The sequence below is a fragment of the Diaporthe batatas genome, assembly GCF_019321695.1.
Source record: "Diaporthe batatas strain CRI 302-4 chromosome Unknown Contig00010, whole genome shotgun sequence".
Lineage (NCBI taxonomy): Eukaryota > Fungi > Ascomycota > Sordariomycetes > Diaporthales > Diaporthaceae > Diaporthe > Diaporthe batatas.
The window spans coordinates 584,702-604,298 of NW_025408557.1; the positions used below are offsets into that span (position 1 = coordinate 584,702).

At 55.0% G+C, this 19,597-nt stretch overlaps 3 protein-coding genes across 3 annotated transcripts; 2 read left to right on the forward strand and 1 right to left on the reverse strand.

Annotated features, from left to right (window-relative positions):
• The first annotated feature begins 300 nt into the window (after positions 1-300).
• KVR01_008875 (uncharacterized protein) lies at positions 301-3,496 on the forward strand. Its single transcript, XM_044782549.1, has 3 exons — positions 301-1,145; positions 1,494-2,726; positions 2,798-3,496. Exons 1-3 carry the CDS (start codon positions 1,091-1,093, stop codon positions 2,986-2,988), a joined length of 1,479 nt encoding a protein of 492 aa, XP_044642642.1. The 5' UTR covers positions 301-1,090; the 3' UTR covers positions 2,989-3,496.
• Positions 3,497-3,699: 203 nt separating this feature from the next.
• On the reverse strand, positions 3,700-9,633 carry KVR01_008466 (uncharacterized protein). Its single transcript, XM_044792542.1, has 5 exons — positions 9,249-9,633; positions 8,584-9,183; positions 8,308-8,529; positions 4,763-8,257; positions 3,700-4,601 (listed from the first exon to the last, which is right to left on the reverse strand). Exons 1-5 carry the CDS (start codon positions 9,430-9,432, stop codon positions 4,021-4,023), a joined length of 5,082 nt encoding a protein of 1,693 aa, XP_044642233.1. The 5' UTR covers positions 9,433-9,633; the 3' UTR covers positions 3,700-4,020.
• Positions 9,634-9,891: 258 nt separating this feature from the next.
• KVR01_008848 (DNA-binding protein kinase TEL1) lies at positions 9,892-19,547 on the forward strand. Its single transcript, XM_044783197.1, has 7 exons — positions 9,892-10,004; positions 10,064-10,337; positions 10,399-10,435; positions 10,493-11,881; positions 11,937-12,277; positions 12,355-16,924; positions 16,979-19,547. Exons 2-7 carry the CDS (start codon positions 10,232-10,234, stop codon positions 19,449-19,451), a joined length of 8,916 nt encoding a protein of 2,971 aa, XP_044642615.1. The 5' UTR covers positions 9,892-10,004; positions 10,064-10,231; the 3' UTR covers positions 19,452-19,547.
• The last annotated feature ends 50 nt before the right edge of the window (positions 19,548-19,597 follow it).

The window sequence follows — 19,597 nt, forward strand, 5'->3', positions numbered from 1 at the left end:
AGGTCTTGCCCCCTTCCCCTTCCCCCCTTCCCCAAAAGGCCCAGCTTGCAGCTCCAGGTCCAGCTCTCCCGATCCCGCCCCTCCCGCAGAAGACGTCCTCTCGTGCTTTCCCAAGCTGTTGGTCCGCCCCCTCGCTTGTGCGCACCTCCCTCCCCAACCCCAATCAAGCTTGCTGGCCTGGTGAGGAGTAGACCAGGAGAGTGGTGGCCCCGTAACGCTGTGCCGCACCTGCACCTTATTATATCTATACCTAGTACTTTAATCTGGCCCAGTCCAGCCTCCCAGGCGTATATTTCTTTCAGCCCACCCGTTCGTTCTCAAGTGCTCCACTGCTTGTGCTCCTCTCCCCTGTGAGGTGTGTGATGACCACTCTACAAACCCTGCCTGCGCCCACTCCAGCTTTGTTCTGCTACTGCTGCCGCCGCTGCTGCTGAGTTGCTTATTCCCATCCCATCCCAATATTATCTGGGTCTCCGTACAAGAGGGCACACCACAGCCGAGCGGTGAGAAGATACGGATACATTTGATCACCTCTTTCCACCCCCCAGTCGCACTCAAATACAGCCCAGCCTCCCGTGTCCAGGGCGCCGCCTTCCCCTCCTGCGTCCTGCACCCTGCGTCCCGAGTCCTGTACCCGTACCGTGTTTTGAGTTCTGAGCGTCGTCCCCGTGCAAACAAGGGCGAGACGCCCGCCGACCTTTGCCGCCCTGCAACCTTCAAAAGCCTCTCAGCTCCTCGTCAACCTTGCCCCGAGGAGAGGCCATTTTACCTGCCTGATCCCTTGGAACCTGCCTCATTCTTCACCCACCATTATTGTTCCTCTCCTGTTTCCTCTTCTGCCTCGTGCTGCTGCTCTGTGACGGCGTTGAGATATGCGATGCTCATTCGACCTGGACTGTATATCACCACCACTCTGCCAGCGGCCACAGCGACATCGCCAGTGAATCCATCAACCCGACAAGGGCATCCTTGGTGGCCCATTGAGTGCTCTAGCCGGGTGAGGCGACCTGGGTTGAAAGAAGGACGTCCCCAAAGCCGCCGACACTGACTGACCACAGTGGCTCGCCCTCCTTACTCATTCACAACAACCATGACAAACTGGTCTCCGTTCTTGTCGTCGGACGGAATGGACGCTTGGTTTTCAGGTTAGGACCTTACCTATTCTTTACCTGCCTGCGTGACTGACGACTCGACTTCCGTTCTCGTCCTGCCTGCACCTTGTCACTTTCACTTTCACTCTCACTTTCACTCTCTCACTCTCTCCCCTTCCCTCTCCTCTCCTCCACAGCACGGCACCGTTCAGCTTGCAGTCCCAATCCCTTCTACCCACCCAGAATCCGAGCTCACACCAGCCTGTTTCTGTGTCTTCCCCCCCAGCCAGCCCGCATTCAATTTCCCAAGCTGCCTTGGTTATTTCTCGTTGCCTTCTCCTGCCTGGGCAACCAACCCCACGTTTGATCGCCTCCTGACCGTCTCCTTCCCTCGGATTTTAGGATCCTGGCCGGACCAGCAAGTGCAGACGAATTCACTTGCACCACATCCCGGTCTGCAATCCAGCCATCCCTTCCTACCGCCTCTGCTCAACTCCCTCTCTGCCTTCCACTCGACCCTGGGCTCGCCGACTCACAGATTGGGTCGCCTCACAAGTCTCGGCCGCACTGCTGCAGCTTCTCCAGCATACAGGACTGCCCCAGGCATCGGCGGTCAGTCGCCCTTCACAGCAGCCCAGGCAGTGTCGACGTCATCCCAACTAGCCCGCCGCCGCCGCCGTGACGGACCATCGCTGGCCCTCTCACATAATCCCAGCACGGACCCCTACCGTCCTTTTCGCCCGACCGACTTCGTCCCGAATACAGCCGCAGCAACAACATCAACAACACATTCGTCAGCAGCAACAACAGCCAACTCTAGCCAAACCTCGGGTCAACAACATAATCACCTGCCCCTCTTCCCCCAACCCTCAGCCAGTACCGCCCCCCAAACCCTCCACAACCTCCTCACCTCGCCACTCGACGACTTCGACTTCCTCAACCACAACCCTCGCCCGCTTCACCATCGCGACCCGAACAGCGACGACCTCCTCGAAGCTCTCGCCACCGGCGACTTGTCTTCGCCTTCCTTGCCACCCCGCAGTCCTCAAAGTCCACACCAACCCCCTTCTCGCCTCCAGTTCTTCGACGACAACCCGCCCCCTCGACAGGAATCCGATTCGCGCCCTTTCATCACAGCAGCCCACCAACTGCCCGACCCCGTGACTGGGCTGTACAAGTTGGAGGACCAGGGGGACGGTGACGACGATTTAGAGGACGACAATACCCTAGATTCACCGCAGTCCGACATGCCTCCTACCAGAAAGCGCGCTCGTGCCGCCGTGGCCGCCTCGCCCAACGAGCACGACGTCGGCCCGTCTGCCCCCAAGCGGCCCCGTACCTATGTTTCCCAGAGGGCGGCCACGCCTGGGCGTTCAAGAATTACCCCGCGACCTGCAACCTCGAGGAACTATACCCCCGCGCCCGTCCCAGTTGAGTCTGACGACAACGACCTCGACAGCCTCTTTGGTGGAGATGGTGACTCGGGCAAAGTGGAGGTTTTTGATTTGACCAAGTCTGAAGAGGAGATACCTAAAGAGCTCTTCCAGCCCGTCAAGGACAGCAGCATCAAGCTGTCTGCGTTTGAGTGCGTCATTTGTATGGATGCCGCCTCCAACCTGACAGTTACTTGTTGTGGTACGTCTATCTTTGCTTGCCTAGCACGCACTGCCAGTTTTCACCAGTGGTTTCCTAACCGTACATGGCAGGCCACATGTTCTGTGCTCAGTGCCTCCACCAGGCCATGCACACCGAACTTACTAAGAAGGTCTGCCCGATGTGCCGCCAGCGCTTGGACAAGCCGGTTTCGAAGTCCAGGCCGCCAGCAAAGGCCTTTTTCCACCTCGAGCTGAAGCTTCGACCCTCTAAGAAGATGGGAAAACAACCTGCTCGACGTTGATCCACCGATCCCCACGACGTAGAGAGGGTCTCGCAAGGGGCATAGACTGGTTGGTGGCCACGAAGCTGCCTTGACGTGGGCAGTGACAGCCGCATCGATGTGGGGTCAAGGATGGCCTTCGGTAAATGGAGCAATAATGAGAGGATGTCAACAGAAAGACATTCTACGCGCCTTTTCTGGTTGAAAATCCTGGCATGTGTGTGTACCACAAGCCGGCAGGCCGTACAACGAACGGTTTGCAGCATTCACGATGGTTTTGAAACAAAATACCCATATTGCATTTGCGCGGCGTCTTGCATGGCTGGTAAAGGGCCTGGAAGGGGGGCGGCGGCGGCGGTCACAGGATCGACAATTACGGGTTTGTCACTCTACTGGTACATAGGTAAATACCCGATGCGAGCTTCCTTTTCTCCCTTCATGTTGCTTTCCGCCGAGAAAGCCGAGGGCAGGAAGCCTCGACAAGCAACACATGGAAACAAAGACATAATGCCATGGTTTATTTCTTGCACCTTACTCGGTGACTCCTTGTTCCTCCGTGCATGGGCCAAGAGCGTTCATTGTCCCGAGGACATCGTGACCATGCTAATGCACGCAGACTGAATCTCTTGGAGGCAGTGACTCGGACACCCGCATGCTCCTAGCCGTAATCCACTCACTAGGTAGGCGGCTGATTGCTCTCGTGTGCAGCAACAACCCGCTCGCAAAAGTATTGCAACAAGTCTATTGACGATCCTCGTAGGCTAGATCATATGCCCAATCAACTTTTTTGCTCGCCGACTCCCTCACGCGAATGCATGCCCAAAAAGTCACCAACCACCAGAACACACAAGGACCAGCCAACCTCCACACACACCTTTATCTGCCAACGTAGACTGTCAGGCCCCTTGAGATGCATTCATCCATCGATACATAGGTAGTCGGACTCTGCTCCAAACCTGGGTCAGGCCAGAAAGCCCCTCCCCAAAATACCCCATCTCGCCTCGCCCCATGCCATGCATGGAAACAACCCAACCCACTCACTCATTCACTCAATCAGTGGAACAGCACCGGCAAACCCCCAGCCTGCGGGCCGCTATCCCTCTTGGGCGCCGCCATCTCCTCCTCGAACTCGAGGAACCCCGTCGCGGCGATGAGGACCACGAACGACTCGGCCAGCTCCTCGACGGCGTCCTCGAGGGCGGCGCGCGCCTTCACCTCCGCCTCCTTGTTGTTGCTACCGGCACCAACACCAGCAGCAGCACCGCCAGGACCAGCAGCCCTGCCGATCCCGGCGCTCCGCTTCAGCGTCTGCACGACGAGCATCCTGTGCTCGGAGAGGAAGCGGCGCGCGGGGCCCTGCGCGACGCTGCTCTGCGGGCCGCGCGTCAGGACGGCCGCGCAGACGGCGCGGGCCACGCGCACCAGGAGGGCGTAGTGCCTCTCCAGCAATGACGAGGTGTTGCCGCTGCTGTTGTTGTCCTCGAGGAGCTCCGGGTCCGCGCCAAAGAGGCCCGACTGCTCGACCGCCGGGAACAGGTTCGCCTGCAGCGCGTGCTTGGCGCCGTCGCGGGTCTGGCAGATGGACAGGAGCAGGGCGAGCCTTGCGTTCCAGAGGAGCTCGGCCTCTGTGTTTCCTATTTTTGGGGGCGGTGGTCCCGCGGTTAGCGGCTGGCTAGGTCATGTCGTGTGTGCGTTGGTTGGGTTGGGTTGGGGGAGAGGGAAGGGGGCGGGGCGGTTGGCTCGGGCCTGGGGTTGGCTGGTCGGTTTGTTGGTCGGCTTGTTCTGATGGACTTACTTGTCTGGGTGATCTCAATCCACTCTGCCAGCACGTTCCTGAGCGAGTCGACCAGGATGCCGATGAAGTTGAGCCTGTTAAGATTCTCAACGACATACGCATCGTCCTCGACGCTGCCCACCTTGACCAGGGCGTTGAGCAGGATGAGGGCCGCCGTCTGGCACGCCGTGTCGGCCCCGTAGGCGTCGTCGCAGATGACGTTCAGCAGCCTCTCCCCGTGCACGTGGATCGACTTGACTGCCTTGTGGCGGCTGGGCAACGAGTCCTGGTCCTTCTGGACTATGCCCGCCAGGTAACGGTAGCAGATGCTATAGTACACGGCGCGGAGCTCCGAGCTACCCGCCCATTTGCCGACGGCCGCCAGGCAGATCTGGAAGAGCTGGAACAGCTTGTCGCTGACCAGGTCTCCAGATCTCCGCACGTCTTTGTTCTCGCCTGTCGCTGTCGAGAAGTCAATCTTGAAAAGCAGAATCTTGGCCAGCTTGGCCAGTTCATATGCCTCGTCTGGGCTGTCGGACGCATATATCTCCAGGCTGGGGAGGACTGCCTGGAGAGCTTGGAGAAGGAACGACGTCTGCGCACTGCCCTTGAATTCGTTTGACTCGAACATGACCAACAGCACATTGCTCCAATACCTGAGGACTTTGAGGCGGAAACAGCTCAGCTGTTTTTGCCGGTTCGAGAACTCCAGAAATTCCACAAGAAGAATCTCTTCCCTGTCCAGCAACTCTATGTCCTTCTCGACGGCAAGCTGACCCTGGCCGGCGAACTCACTGCGTTTCAACGTTAATATGTCCTTCACCTTCCTGATATTGTATATTGGGTTGCCATCCGAATCCTCAGCCAAGCAAGGCCTCAGGTCTAGGTCACGGTAGTATTGGAATTGTGGCGGTGGCACCTCCCAGTTCTGCCCATCCGGCGGAAGGAAGTCGAAGAGATCAAAAATGCTCGAGACCGGCATGATCTCGCCATCATCACTCTTAAGCTGACCATTGAGCGCGTCGATAAGTCGCCGTTTGAAGTGCGGCAGTCTATGCTGCGAGACGCTGCACAACTCAATGCTGGCATACTCGAGGGTGATGGCGCGAAGGGCAAGGAAGGATATAAAAGTCATGGATGATTCGCTTATCAGGAATTCCGGCCCATTCATAAGCTGCCCATCCCAGGACAACAACGGGTGGATAGGAATTTCGCCGAAAAGTAGGTGAAATAGGAACTCGTTATCCCTAAGCTCAGCCAAGACGATCGGCGCGGTCAAAGCTGATGTCCAGAGGATTCGGAGGATCCTCATAATCTTGAACTTCAACTCAATCGTCCATCGCCACATGCCCGTCTCTTCGTCACCGAAAGGTGTCTCGAGGAGGACACGTAACAGGTTGTGGAACATGGAGGTGCGTGAGTCGAAGTCTCCTTCAGTCTCGACGGATACCGAGTCCATGCCGCATCGGAAGCCCAGCAACAAGTGGGCTATGGTAGGTTGGTTGGGGGTTGCCTGTAGGCAGGCGAAAAGGAAGTCAAGGATGTACAACTTGATCATATAGTTCGGTGAATCTGCTCCTCGTGCCAAGTCGAGAGGCGCCGTCAATTCTGCGACAAACGACCCAGCAATTGACTCACCGTCACCATTGGATTCCAAAGCCACGATAGCTTTGTTGCGATGTGTCTGTCCGAAGTGGCCAGGGTTCCAAGCTGAAGTTATCCTGGCCGAGGACGAGACATTCTCGAGCAGTTTCAGACACGCGAGTGTCAGTGCTGGATGACCCATCCCACAATAGCGGCCCAAGTTCACGATCAGAGGAAGGTGATTCATCAATCCGTCAGCGAAGGACGTATAGGATGTCGCAACCGGTTCTCTCTTGATCGACTGACTGCGGAGAAGCGGGCGCACGAGATCGGCATACGTATCCTGCATATCGAGCACTTTGCTGACAACCTCGATGGCGCGTAGCGTGCTCAATATTATCGGTGAATCTGGGGGCGCACTGGCGAGTTGAGCGATGTCATCCGGATGTCTTTGGTTGACTGCTTCAAAAAGCGCAGCCATAACTCGCTCGTTGAGCATCCATTCCATGACACGCGCGAAGGGGTGAAGTCTGATGTAGGTGGCAAGATCCGTCGTCGCTATGATGGAATCCACAGGGATATTCGTTTCATTGCCGAGCAGGATCAGATCTTCATTGAAGGTTTCGAGACATAACAGCGAAAACTCGAGGCAACTCAGCCGGAGCATCCTCATCTGTGTCATGTCCTGCAAAGATCCGGAGTTATCGGCGAAGACAAACCCCAGGACATAGTCCACGTAAGGATCGATTCCCGGCATCCTGACCTGGGAGCCCAGATCCTCGGGAAAGGGGAGAGCATCACTCAACGGTGACGATTCGTTAACGGGGCAGATCAGAGAGTTCAGGAACTGGACGACTGCGTTTGGCTCCTCAAAACCGCGAGAAAGTTCCAGCAACTGCCTTCGCATTTGAGCGGCCGGGCTTTGGTTGGTCGGCCCAACCGGTTGTCGTCCTTGTATCTGTGGCGGGTTATGCTGTCCAGTCGCCCACGAGTCGAGTACAGCCCACATTATGGTACCCTCCTCGTCCGATTTGCGACTCATCAGCGCCCGCAGCGCATAGAAAGTATAAGACTTGAGCCGGGGAGGGATGGACGTGCTGGCCAGAAGGAAAAGCCCTTGCACCAGGTTGAAGTCATCGGTAAGGAGAAATGTCCTGACATCCTCGCTTTGGGACGATAGCTTGGTGATGAGTCTCAGATAACACTCGAGCATCATGGCCGATTCGGGTTCCGCCTCTGCTTGTTCTGGTGGGGGCTTTCCAGAGCGGTATATGTGTGATTGTGACGTGGAAGGTCGCTCCCGAAGTTTGACAGTGAAGAAATGAAGTTCCTTGAAGATTTGGGTCCACGTCAGTGAGAGTGACTTCCGCATCTTGCCAGATGCAGGCTGGTTTTCATCCAGAAGGAAATTGTGAGCGGCTGTAGCACAGGCATCATCGTCCGAGAGCGACTGCAGCATTTCACAGAAGGCGCTGACGAGTGGTGTCGACGCTCTTCGGGAAGCCCAGTGGAGGAAGCCAGCCAGGTTACTGTCAGGGTCTGTCCAAAAGGCTGAGGCTGCATCAGGCCGGCCTTCGTACGCGTAGGCGATGATCAACAGAAATCGTTCCAGATCTAGATCTTGCTCATGAGTTTGACTGAGCTGGCGTTGTTCGTCTTCTTCGCTCCGCATCCTGCGAAGTGCATCTGGAAGGTTGGAAATGAGGCCCTCTACCAAGTTCTCCAGGTGAACCATGAGAACTGTCTGGAAAGGGTCCGAGAACTGTGCAGTTTCGAGAAGAGAGGGTGACTTTCGCTGTAGCCAATGCCGTATTCCCAGCCGACCAGCGTCTAGCCATTCCGGAGTCTTCACATCCGCAGCAACAGAAAGGATGAAGTCAAAGGCGCCGGCTTTCATAGCCTCGTTGAAAGGCCCGAAGAACGTTTCCTCGTCTGAATCCAAACGTTAGCGTGCGTAAGATCATAAGAAGACTGATACTTACCAAACTTCTGCCTGCCCGTCTCGCCAATTTGGGTGAACCAGCCCGAGTATTCGGCAATCCACCATACCTGAACTGCAGCATGGAGATATGGCATGACCCAGCTGTCGTCATCGGACTGTTTGCAAATCAACTTGTTGAACTCCTCCCCTTCTTCCTGGGAGCTGCTCCCCTCCGTGGATCCGAAACAAGAGACATAGGCGCCAATGACAGGGAAGAAGTGGACTGAAGGAGCGAGTTAGCATACATGTCTGGATAGCACCTGAAGGCTGTTCATACCTAGGAGGTGATCATAACGATCCACCTTTTGCAGATATTTGAGTAGTTGCTTGAAATCTTCCGGCTTCGCGTGACGTTTCTCGATCGCGCTCGCCATTATCAAAGCCAGCAGCTCGTGCTGCTGGGCGAGGCTGACCCTCGAGAACTCGACCACCTCATGGTAAGGCAGACGAGGGGCAGCGCCAGAGTAGACGACATTCGCAGTAGTCATCCGATCTGCAAGCTTCTGGAACCAATTCTTGATGTCCTGCATGGCCGCCATACAGCGGGACACAATCTTTGCATTATCCCTCCCGCCATATATGTTCTCGGTGACGTATGTGCCAAACACATCTTGTAGGGGCTCGAGCTCTTCATCGTCGGAGGTTCGTATCTGGATGCAGAGTCGCATGCAATCGAGCAGATACCTGCGTTGTTGGTGGAACCGGATGACACCGCATTCCAGCAGCGGACGGCCGAGGGTTCGAGTGTCGTCCTGAGATTGGAGAAGCAGTTTTGCCGAGTCCACCTCGTCGATGTCTAGCTCGTCGGCGAGCTGGAGTGCCATCTCCTGGAATTCCGCATTGATCGAGTATACTTCGTCGTCAACCGTGATCTTTCCTGCGGTGTGAAACTCCATCAGCATCGGTGTCCAACTGTCGATGAATGGTGGGTGCGCAACGAACCGGTCTTGACAGCATCGCGGCTAGCATTGCTCCTGGGTCGCCTGTCGAGGAGCTTCTTGAAAGCCTCGGCGTGGGCGTCGAGCTCCTGTTCGAGGAGGTGGAGGCTCTCAAAGCGATGCTCGCAGGCGGCGACCAGCTCTCGGTGGAGGGCCTCAAGGCCATCCAGGGCAGTGACTCCGGCCATAGTGAACTGCTCTGCTCTAGTCTGCCGATTTCAACGCATCGCAGGCCTTCCTATCTCGTTTCCGCCGAATCGGTCGCGCAGCACTGGGTGGATGCAGGGTGCTGCAGTGGTTCTCGTGGTGCCAGCAGATACAGGCGCTGGCGCTGGCGCTGTTGAACTTTTGGGGCAGGGAAGCTGTCGCGTACCGTATGTACACAAATTTGGCGGCAACGCGGTTCGGCCGTCCGTCCACACATGGGCCGTTCGTTGCCCAGGGGCCGGGTTTGGTTTGTTAGACTTTCTGCAGCCTTGTTGCCGTCTCCCCAATCATAGGGCCGGTAAATGTGGAGCTGGCTCACATATGGCCAGAGCTCCCGGTCGGGGCTGGCAGGGGTGCTCCTAGAACCATGCAAGAGAAGTCGCATCGGAGCGCTTTCAACGCCAGCTCCTTCCTGCCTGATCTCACATAGCTGCACTGCACTCTTTCACGTCTTCACATCATGGATTTGAGAACTGAGAACAACGCCAGACCAGATCCCATGCATAGCATTTGAGGCCGACCTGTGCACCTGGTACCCTTTTGCGAGGAACATGTCCGTCTCATGCCGGTCGCATACTCAAGGATGGTCTTTCTAATTCGGCCCCATTACAGTTCCCATATCACGGATTCGATCCTGGCTTGTGGATGTTGATTCAGTGCAACCGGCCTGCAGCCTTGCCCTGCGTCCTCTCAGCCCCTGGTTTCCTCTTCCCACTCAATGCCACATTTTGTTGGACGATAGCCTCGCCTTCATGATATCCTCAGCTGTTGGGTTTCACAATGCCTCCGCGGAAGTCGGCCTTGCGGCCGCAGGCCACCAATCTTGCGCAACTCAAGAGCGCCATCACCGGAACACCGGTGACAGCTCGCAGTGAGGCGCTGGAAGGTAAGTCATAAATAGAATCACCATGCTTGCCTAGTGTCATAAGCTGCTAAATCACCTACAGACCTGGCCGCTTTCTTCCGGAATCCTTCATTGAACCAGTAAGGCCCGTGTGTCCCGCTTTTTGGCGCTTTGAAGCTGAGCACATTTTTTTTTAGCGAGGCTCTGAAAGACAAGGAATACCACAGCATCTGTGAAGCCTTGTTCCGTGCCGCTCTGGTTGACAAGGAATTGCTATTGAGTGGAAAGGGCGTAGGAACGGCGAACGAAAGGCTTCGCCGCTGTGCCAGGGCGTTGCGTGAGACCGTCGGCCATGGCGTTTCCAAGTTCAAGGGAAAGACAGTAAGGGCCATCATCGATCACATCACCGACACTCTTCCCACATATGACGGAGATTTCTTGGAGCCTCTCGCGAAGGATTACATGCAGACATTTGTGCTTCTACTCGACAGTCCAACACATGTTGAGAACCTGGCCTTGAAAGATGGCAGCGGCTGGGAACAGTGTGTCATGTTTGTCCTTGACAGGATCTCCAACCTCCTGGACAGCAATGATTCTGCCCCTGCCTCCATCCTCACTGGACGAGACTCGCCAGTGCCAGGGACAGCTCGTCAGTCCTCGGTTGGCCCTTCGAGCGCTCGATCGCGCCCTGGTACCCAGCGTGGTACTGTTCAAGTCCAGCGCAACGATCTGCTGGTGCTTCTCCAGTGTCTGCAGTCTCTCTTCTCAGCCCCGAATGCCCCCTACATGTCAAAGCGCAAAGAAGTGGCCGATGCTGTCTTACAGGTGTTGCGGCTGCGATACGATTTGGACAAGCTGCACAGATTTGCGTTTTCAATTCTGAACAGCATCTTGTTACACACTGCCGGTGATGATCCTGCCCTCGGTCAGCACTTGACCAGAGAGCTTGTGCCACTTCTTGGCTACTGGTGGCAGAGCCGGACCCTTGATAAAGATGAACTCCAGTTCTCAGTCCGGGATGAAATGCTAAAAACCATGCATGCAATCAGCGTCTACCTGGATTACCTGTTGCAGGATGACCCAGCTGCGGCCCTCCTTCAGCAGGTGGAGGAACTCTTGGACGAACTCTGGGGCGAATACTCATCGCGCAACCCAAGGGCTCGTCTTCAACTTGACGATGTTACCTTTTCATCTCTGAAAGCTTCAACCGGCCATTTTGCAACGGACCTCTTTGCTCTGAAGCCTTTCGACCAACACGCCGAACGCCGCTGGGCCTTGGTCGCGGTCATGTCTCGCCTTGAGTTCATATTCCTACAGCATTCAAAAAGCAACTCGCAGCGCCTGGCGACTGAGGACCGTCAGCCAAGGAAGAGACAACGTCGTGCTGGAGGTTCCAACCGGATACACCAAAAACTGCTGTCATCCGATGTTGGTGTCAAGCTGACATCACTGCAACTGCTGCCCTTCTTCCTGCCCCTGAGCAACCTGGACCAAGAGGAAATCCTGACGGTGATGGAGGACTTGTTGCCCATGATAGGTGACAAACAAGGCCTTCTATCGTCTTGGGCAATGATCGCATGTGCCAGGTACGTCTTCTTATTCTGAACATGACTGAGCAATGTACTCACCATCCCTGAGCAGCTGTGCTCTCCAATCGCAAGCGAAAGACGAAAGTACAGAGGCACGATGGAAACAAGTATGGCAACTGGCCGTCAGGTCCATCAGCATACCCAGCACTTGCCGAGCAGCATGCGTACTACTTCATGTCATTCTTCAAACACGTCTGGTACCACACCATGCAATTGCAAATGATGTCAACAACATAGTGACAATGGCCGACATATGCGGACCCGCTACTCTCCTTGACTCGTCTTTGGTCTTCATGCATTGCTTGGCCAATATACGCAATTCTTTGGCGCCGAGTGCCAGCCAAAAGACCTCCAGCTTCATAATCCGATGGGCATTTACAATGTGGCGACCATGTAAGTCCGCTTGAAACCCTTACCACGTGCAAGAGTACTTCCCCCGGGCCGGCCTGCTCTTGACTGACAATATTTAGCGGAAGCTACATACGCCTCATCACTGGCAAATAACATGGTGCCGATTGACCTGGTCAACCTTCTCCTATTATGCTGTGGTGTGTCCCAATTTGAGATTCCGAGGCGAATAGGGCTGGTAGGTGGCGGGCTCAGCCAATTCTGGAAATGCTACAATGACACCATTCCGATGACGCGATATCTACTGCTCCTGAGTGAGGATGAACCCGCAGGAAGCAATCAGTATCTAATACAGCCCTCGGGCGGAGGTGATGGAGGGCAATTCTCGGATTTGGACGAGATATCTACCTCACAGCCCTCAAGCTCTCAGACCTCGAAGACGCTGATCCTGGATTTGCTCCATCCCAAGCTGGTTGACTTTGTCGAGATGCTGGAACCTGCCTCACAAACGGGCATCCGCCGAGCCGACGTTCCAACGATGCACCTTTCTTCTGATCGACTACGAAGTATGGTGGCATGCTTGATCTCAAGCAGCATTCTCTTATCACACCTCGAAGTCGCGGAGAATCGGGGAATTAATGATGTCAATGCCCTTTTATCAAGCTTGTGGGAAAGGGTCTTTCGGATGGTCGTGTCCTCTGGCAGTACCGAATCTTTCGAGTTAGTCCTGGCGATGCTCGCTCCTTACATCCCTCCTTTGGACTCGTTGCGAGTGCAGCAATTCTGTAGCAGAGAGCCACACCTTCTGCAGCTGTTTGCCAGCCTATCAGGCATGATAGATGAGCACCGCAACCAACGGAGGACCACCCAGGATTCCGACGCTATGGACGTGGACGACGCATTCGAGACAAGAGACAGACGCAAGCAACCTGGCGACGGAGGCTTTACTATTCCCAGGAGGAAGACCGCATCAAGTATGAGCACCAGCGCATTCTTCGAAACAACGAAAGCAAGACTCCAACTCTTTTCAGAGTACTTCCGCGACCTTGGAAAGGTTGGCCTTATCCCTGATAACTTCATGGACAAATTTCTCTCGCTCGAGGACGATCGCTTCCTTCTTTGCCGGGAATTCCTCGTCGAACTTCTTCAATCCGACTTCGGCAATGTCTCCAACTACGCCAAAGATATTGTTGAGCAGACTGCGGCCATAGTTTTCAAAAATCACTACAAAACAAGCGAGGTTGCTTTGTGCACGCTGGTCGACGTGCTCCTTTCCTTCGCGCCCGTATGGTCCATGGGAGAAGGTGATGCTGACGTTATTAACCCATTCGTGGATCTTTACAATCTGCTTGTGAAGTCAGTCTGGCCAAACAACTTGATGTCCCCGGAGGTCCAATTATCGTATTCTGAGCTGCTTCTTCACCTGTGGGGAACGAACGCACAATTTCACAAGGATAAGAAGTCGTTGGTATCACCCCCTCACAAGACCTTACTTTCAACACCTGAGAGCCTCAAGGAGACTCGCGCTGAGATCCGTGACCCACGACCAGGCCCTTTGTGGGATGGTTGCATGCGCGCTAAATTTTACATCGCGCCGAGGCTGACTACGATCTTCGAATTCTTCGTTGTCAGCACCCACGAAGATATCTTCGTCGACATCTTGAAAGCCTTACCAACCGACCCGGAGATGATGGAAGGTATCGGTTTGCGAGTGTTCGTCTTGGCGGGCCTTGGTTGCAAGTGTCCTACACTGCTGAGGCGATCTGTCTATCATATTGTCGAGACATCTGGAAAAGTCGTCGGGTCTGCCAAGTATGCCACCCGCGGCATGAAGATGGTTTCCCTGGCAAGATCGTTGAAATCCCCTCAAGAACTCTTCCAGTTATTCGCGCCCCAGCTTCTCTACACCTGGCTTGAGAAGGACTCTTTCGAAGACATTCCTTTCAGCATATTCGGTTTTGCCAGCCTCGATGATCTCCTCCAGCGGTCGAGCATAGAGGCCACAGCCCTTATGATCATGCGATGTCAGGATGAAGCAGTGAATGACCTGGCCAGTAGGCTTCAAGTCACCCCTGTGACATTGGTCGAGCAGGGGTATTCAAAGATCATGGCTTATTCGATCATGCACGACCTTTCCACGTCTAAAGACTCATCAACGTCCTCAGAATCTCGAGTCCGGAAGCTCCTCGGCAAAGAGCTTTGGCTTGAATTCATTTATCGTAATTTTGCCGACATCATTGGACATTTCTGCGATCTCATCGACCAAGAGGATGTGGTTGAAGATGCGTGGCGTAGGGATGAGACTTTCGCGTACGCCGCGGACTGGATGGACCAGATCAAGCGCTGCGGCCAATCCTCCACATCGCTAGGACCAAATCAGCAGCCCATGTTTAAGGGAAAGTACCTCAATCGGGCAATTTCACATCTGGTCCGAAGAACGAGCTACGATGTTATGTCCATGTGGACGCAACCCCTGGTTACGTCTGTGGCGCGGAGGCTCTTGAATACCATTCATCCTGCTCTGGGGCCTTTGCATGCACTGTCAGTTATCCGGAAGGTTCGCATACTGATATGTCTTGCCGGTGCCCAAACTACGTCTTCTTATCCTCTCGAGATGCTGTTACGGTCAATCCGACCTTTCCTTTCAGACTCACAGTGTGCGGATGAGGCTCTCGCGATGAGCAACTGGCTGATATCGCAAGGCCAAGTCAGCTTGGCACAGACACCCTCATTCTTAGCTGGCTATGCTTTGTCTACGCTGGCCAGCTTGAGGATGTTCCTGGAGTCCAGCCAGGCCAGCTCTACAGAGGAGAGCCAATTCAAGTCGACCGTGAGCAAAGCTCAAAACTTCCACGGCTGGTTCGTCAAACTGCTGAAGGGTTACGACTCCAGCTCAGCCGCCTTCAAGTCGGATAAACAGGCGCAAGCGTTCAAAGCAATCATCGAGTCAGCATCTAATATTCGATCATCAGGGAACTCTCAGAAAGACACGCAGGAAAGCAGGCTCTTGCTCGAAATACTAAAGGACGCGGAGCAAGAGGCCGAGCTGCTCAACGAGTCTGCTCGTGACCTAGCTTTACGAATGCTTTGCGGCGAATTCAAGATCCCGAAGGCCAACAGAGACGACATAATCGACACTGATGACGACGCTCGTGCCCATGGACCGATGATCTGGAAGAGTTGTAAGGCTGTCAACTCCAGTAAGGAATACCTGACATGGGCAGGACGAGTTGTTGGCACTTCCTATGCGGCGTCTGGCAGTATTCCGCGCGATGTCCTGAGAGAATCACAATTGTCGTCCTATCAAAGGACGATGGGAATCAACGGCGATTCTGTCCACGGTCTGCTGAGAATCTTGGCAAAGCTGACATTGAGGGACAACTCGATTCATGCTGGTCTTGCAGAATCTGCCCTGAGGCGGATTGTGTCCCATGCGTCCTCCACGGAAGATCACGATCTGATTGCAGATTGCAGTCGAAGTCTTCCAGAGAACCTCCTTGCGTCGTCGGATTGGTCACAGTATCAGACACCTCCCACAGACAGCGGCCTTGCCCGGCACGCCAAGGGGGGCGTGTTCGAGGCTGAGAGCATAGAGTCGTCTACTTGGGCCCAAGACATTGCGATCCACCTTGCATGCTCCGTGAAGAGAAATGCAGTCCTCACGACCCTGCCTTCAATTCTGAGCGAGATCGGTGGCTTCGCCGAGCAAGCCCTGCCTTTCATTGCCCACTTGGCACTTCTCGAGGAGCTCAACAGCCAGAGACCGCTGAAGCGGGGCTTGTCCACCGCCTTCAAGGAGTGGTTGAAGTCGGGTTCCCCAGCAGCCAGTGACAACATCAAATTGGTGGTCAATGTCATACTCCATCTTAGAACAAGACCATTTCCAAATGAAGGGTCGATTGCCGATAGATCGCATTGGCTTGACTTGGACCTGGCGAGTGTGGCAGAAGCAGCTACAGGGTGTGGGATGTACAAGGTCGCCTTGCTTTTTGCCGAACTGGCCTCTTCAGAAACAGTGAGAAGCTCACGGCGGTCTTCGGCTGCAGCAAGAGAAACAGAGGACTCCCCAGAGACGTTGCTGAAAGTGTTCGAAAACATAGACGATCCGGATGCCTACTACGGTCTCAACCGTACAGCGTCCCTGTCTAATGTGTTGGCACGACTCGAATTTGAAAAGGAGGGTGGGAAGAGCCTGGCGTTTCGCGGTTCTCAATATGACAGCCATTTACGTTTGAGGGACTCGGAGGCAGATCGTGACGGACAGTCTCTAGTCCAAATTCTCAGTGGATTGGGGCTGGCTGGCCTCTCGAACTCCTTGCTGCAAGTTCAACAACACCACGATGATTCTGCCTCCTTGGATGGCACCTTCACTACCGCTAGGCGACTGGAGATATGGAATCTGCCTGCACCTCCAAGCCTTGAGAACCATGCCGCCACATCCTACCGGGCTTACCAATCCATATACAGGGCTGTGGAGATGGACCCTGCAAGACTTGCTGTACAGGACGGATTGGCGACGACAATGAAGCGTCTCGCCACCAAGGACTTGAGAGTGTCCGACTTGCGCCAACATCTGGGAACTCTTGCAGCCCTTACTGAACTGGACACTGTTCTGGGTGTTACGAACTTTGCTGAGCTCGAGAAAGTATTGGCTGACTTTGAGGCCCGGTCGACGTGGATGATGAGTGGAAGGTATGTAACGCTGGCCACCATGGGTATCCTCATGTCTTGCTAATATGAGAGCAGGTACGACGACGTCAGTCAGATTCTGTCGCATCGTGAGACGACCTTCAGTGTTCTCGGGCAAAAGAACATGCTTCGAAGCACGTTGAATCTCACTTCACCGGAAACCCGATTGGTTGAGGTTCGGAGCATGCTGCTCTCATCAAGTATCTATCGATTCCACCATGCAAGGCAAGAGTCGTTGAACGTTGCGACAAAGCTGACAGACCTTGTCGGCTCAAGCGAGGCGATCGGGTTGAATATTGATGCGGCTGTCTCGATGGAGACAGCCAACTCGTTCTGGGACTATGGGGAAATGATTCCGTCCATCAGACTCTTGCAGGGGCTCCAGGGAAGCCCTTCATCTCTGAAAAAACAGAGCATCCCTGTCACCCACGCCGACCTGCTTTCAAAGATTGGATATCAGGTGTCGGTGGCAAAACTCGAGACAGCCGATAGCATCCAGAAGAAATACCTGGAACCTGCGCTCAAGGAGCTGAAGGGCAAGAGCTCCGGCAAGGAAGCGGGACAGGTGTTCCACCAGTTTGCAGTGTTCTGCGATGAGCAGCTGCAGGACCCAGACATGTTGCAAGACTTGGGCAGACTGCAGCGTCTAGTTCAGACCAAAGCGGATGAAGTGGAGCACTACAAGAAAGAGTGCAGATCAGCAAAGGTTACCCAGCTCAAGGAACAATTTGAGAGATACCAAAGGACAGCCGAGAAATACTTGCTTCTCGACCAAACTGAGCTCCAGCGCACCCAGAGGACCCGGAACGAATTTGTCAAACTGAGCCTCGAAAATTATCTGCAGTCCTTGTCTGCCTCGGACGACCATGACAGCGATGCACTCAGGTTCACTGCGCTGTGGCTCGAACAGTCCGAGACAGACGTCGCAAATGCGGCGGTCCACTCACTTCTCCGGAATGTGCCAACCCGCAAATTCGCCTCGTTGATGAATCAGCTAAGCTCACGTTTGCAACTCGACAAGACTCATTTCCAGACTCTGCTGAGAGACTTGGTCTGCCGTATCTGTTTCGACCATCCGTATCATGGCATGTATCAGATCTGGTCGGGAATTAGGACGAACCCGAATGCAGAGGACGAGGTTGCCCAGCTGCGCAAGTCTGCCGCAACGAAGCTTACGGAAGAGTTTGAACGCCAGAAAGGCAGCGTCGCAATTACGTGGGACGCGATTAAAAAGGCGTGCGGGTGCTATCATTACTTGGCCAAGGAAAAGAATGAACTGTATAGGAGCGGAGCAAGACTCAAGGCTCAGGACTCACCGTCCGCGGCGACCCTGTCGAGGTGTCTCGCGAGGTATCCCATCCCGCCCCCAACCATGGAGATCGAGCTGCGTGCGGATCGTAACTACTCAATGGTTCCTGTGATAGAGAGACTGGATCCTACAATGTCGATCGCATCCGGCGTCAGCGCCCCAAAGATCATCACAGTTGTTGCCAGCAACGGGCAGAGGTACAAGCAACTCGTCAAGGGCGGCAACGACGACCTTAGACAAGACGCAATCATGGAACAGGTTTTTGCAGCTGTCTCGTCCCTGCTGAAGCAACACCGAACGACCAGGCAGCGCAACCTCGGCATCCGAACCTACAAAGTGCTGCCCCTCACGGCCAGGTCTGGGCTGATCGAGTTTGTTGCCAATACCATACCCTTGCACGACTGGCTGATGCCGGCGCACGAACGATATTACCCGAAGGACATGAAGGGCAATCTTTGTAGGAAAGAGATATCGAATGTTGCAACTCGCACCAACGACGTGAGAGTCTCTACCTACCGCAAGGTGGCCGAGAAGTTCCACCCGGTGATGCGATACTTCTTTATAGAATCGTTCCCGGACCCGGACGACTGGTACATCAAGCGGCTCGCCTACACGCGCACAACGGCCGCCATATCGATGCTCGGGCACGTGCTCGGGCTGGGAGACCGACACGGCCACAACATCCTCCTCGACCAGAAGACGGGCGAGGTGGTACACATCGACCTGGGGGTGGCATTCGAGTCGGGTCGCATCCTGCCGGTGCCGGAGGTGGTGCCGTTCCGCATGACGCGTGATGTCGTGGACGGCATGGGGGTGACCAAGACGGACGGGGTGTTCCGGCGGTGCTGCGAGTTCACGCTGGACGCGCTGAGGGAGGAGACATACTCGATCATGACGATCCTGGACGTGCTGCGGTACGACCCGCTGTACTCGTGGAGCTCGACGCCTATGAGGCTGGCGAAGCTACAGGGGGCGGCGAGGCGGGCGGAGGAGGAGGAGGACCAGGGGGGGAACGGCGCGGGCGGCGGCGCCGGGGCGGACAAGAGGAAGAAGAAGACGGTGGTGAACGAGCCGTCCGAGGCGGACCGCGCGCTGGAGGTGGTGAGGAAGAAGCTGTCCAAGACGCTGAGTGTGACGGCGACGGTGAACGACCTCATCAACCAGGCGACTGATGAGAGGAACCTGGCGGTGCTGTACTCGGGATGGGCGGCGTATGCTTGATGGGGGGTGTGCATGTTGGCTTTAGCTAGGGCATCGTGGAACATATACATAATTAGACCGTACTGGGCCTCGAATGAAATAATTCAATGTTGTCAATCTCGAGCATGGTTGGAAGTAATTTTCTTTCTTTTACTACTATTTTTAAG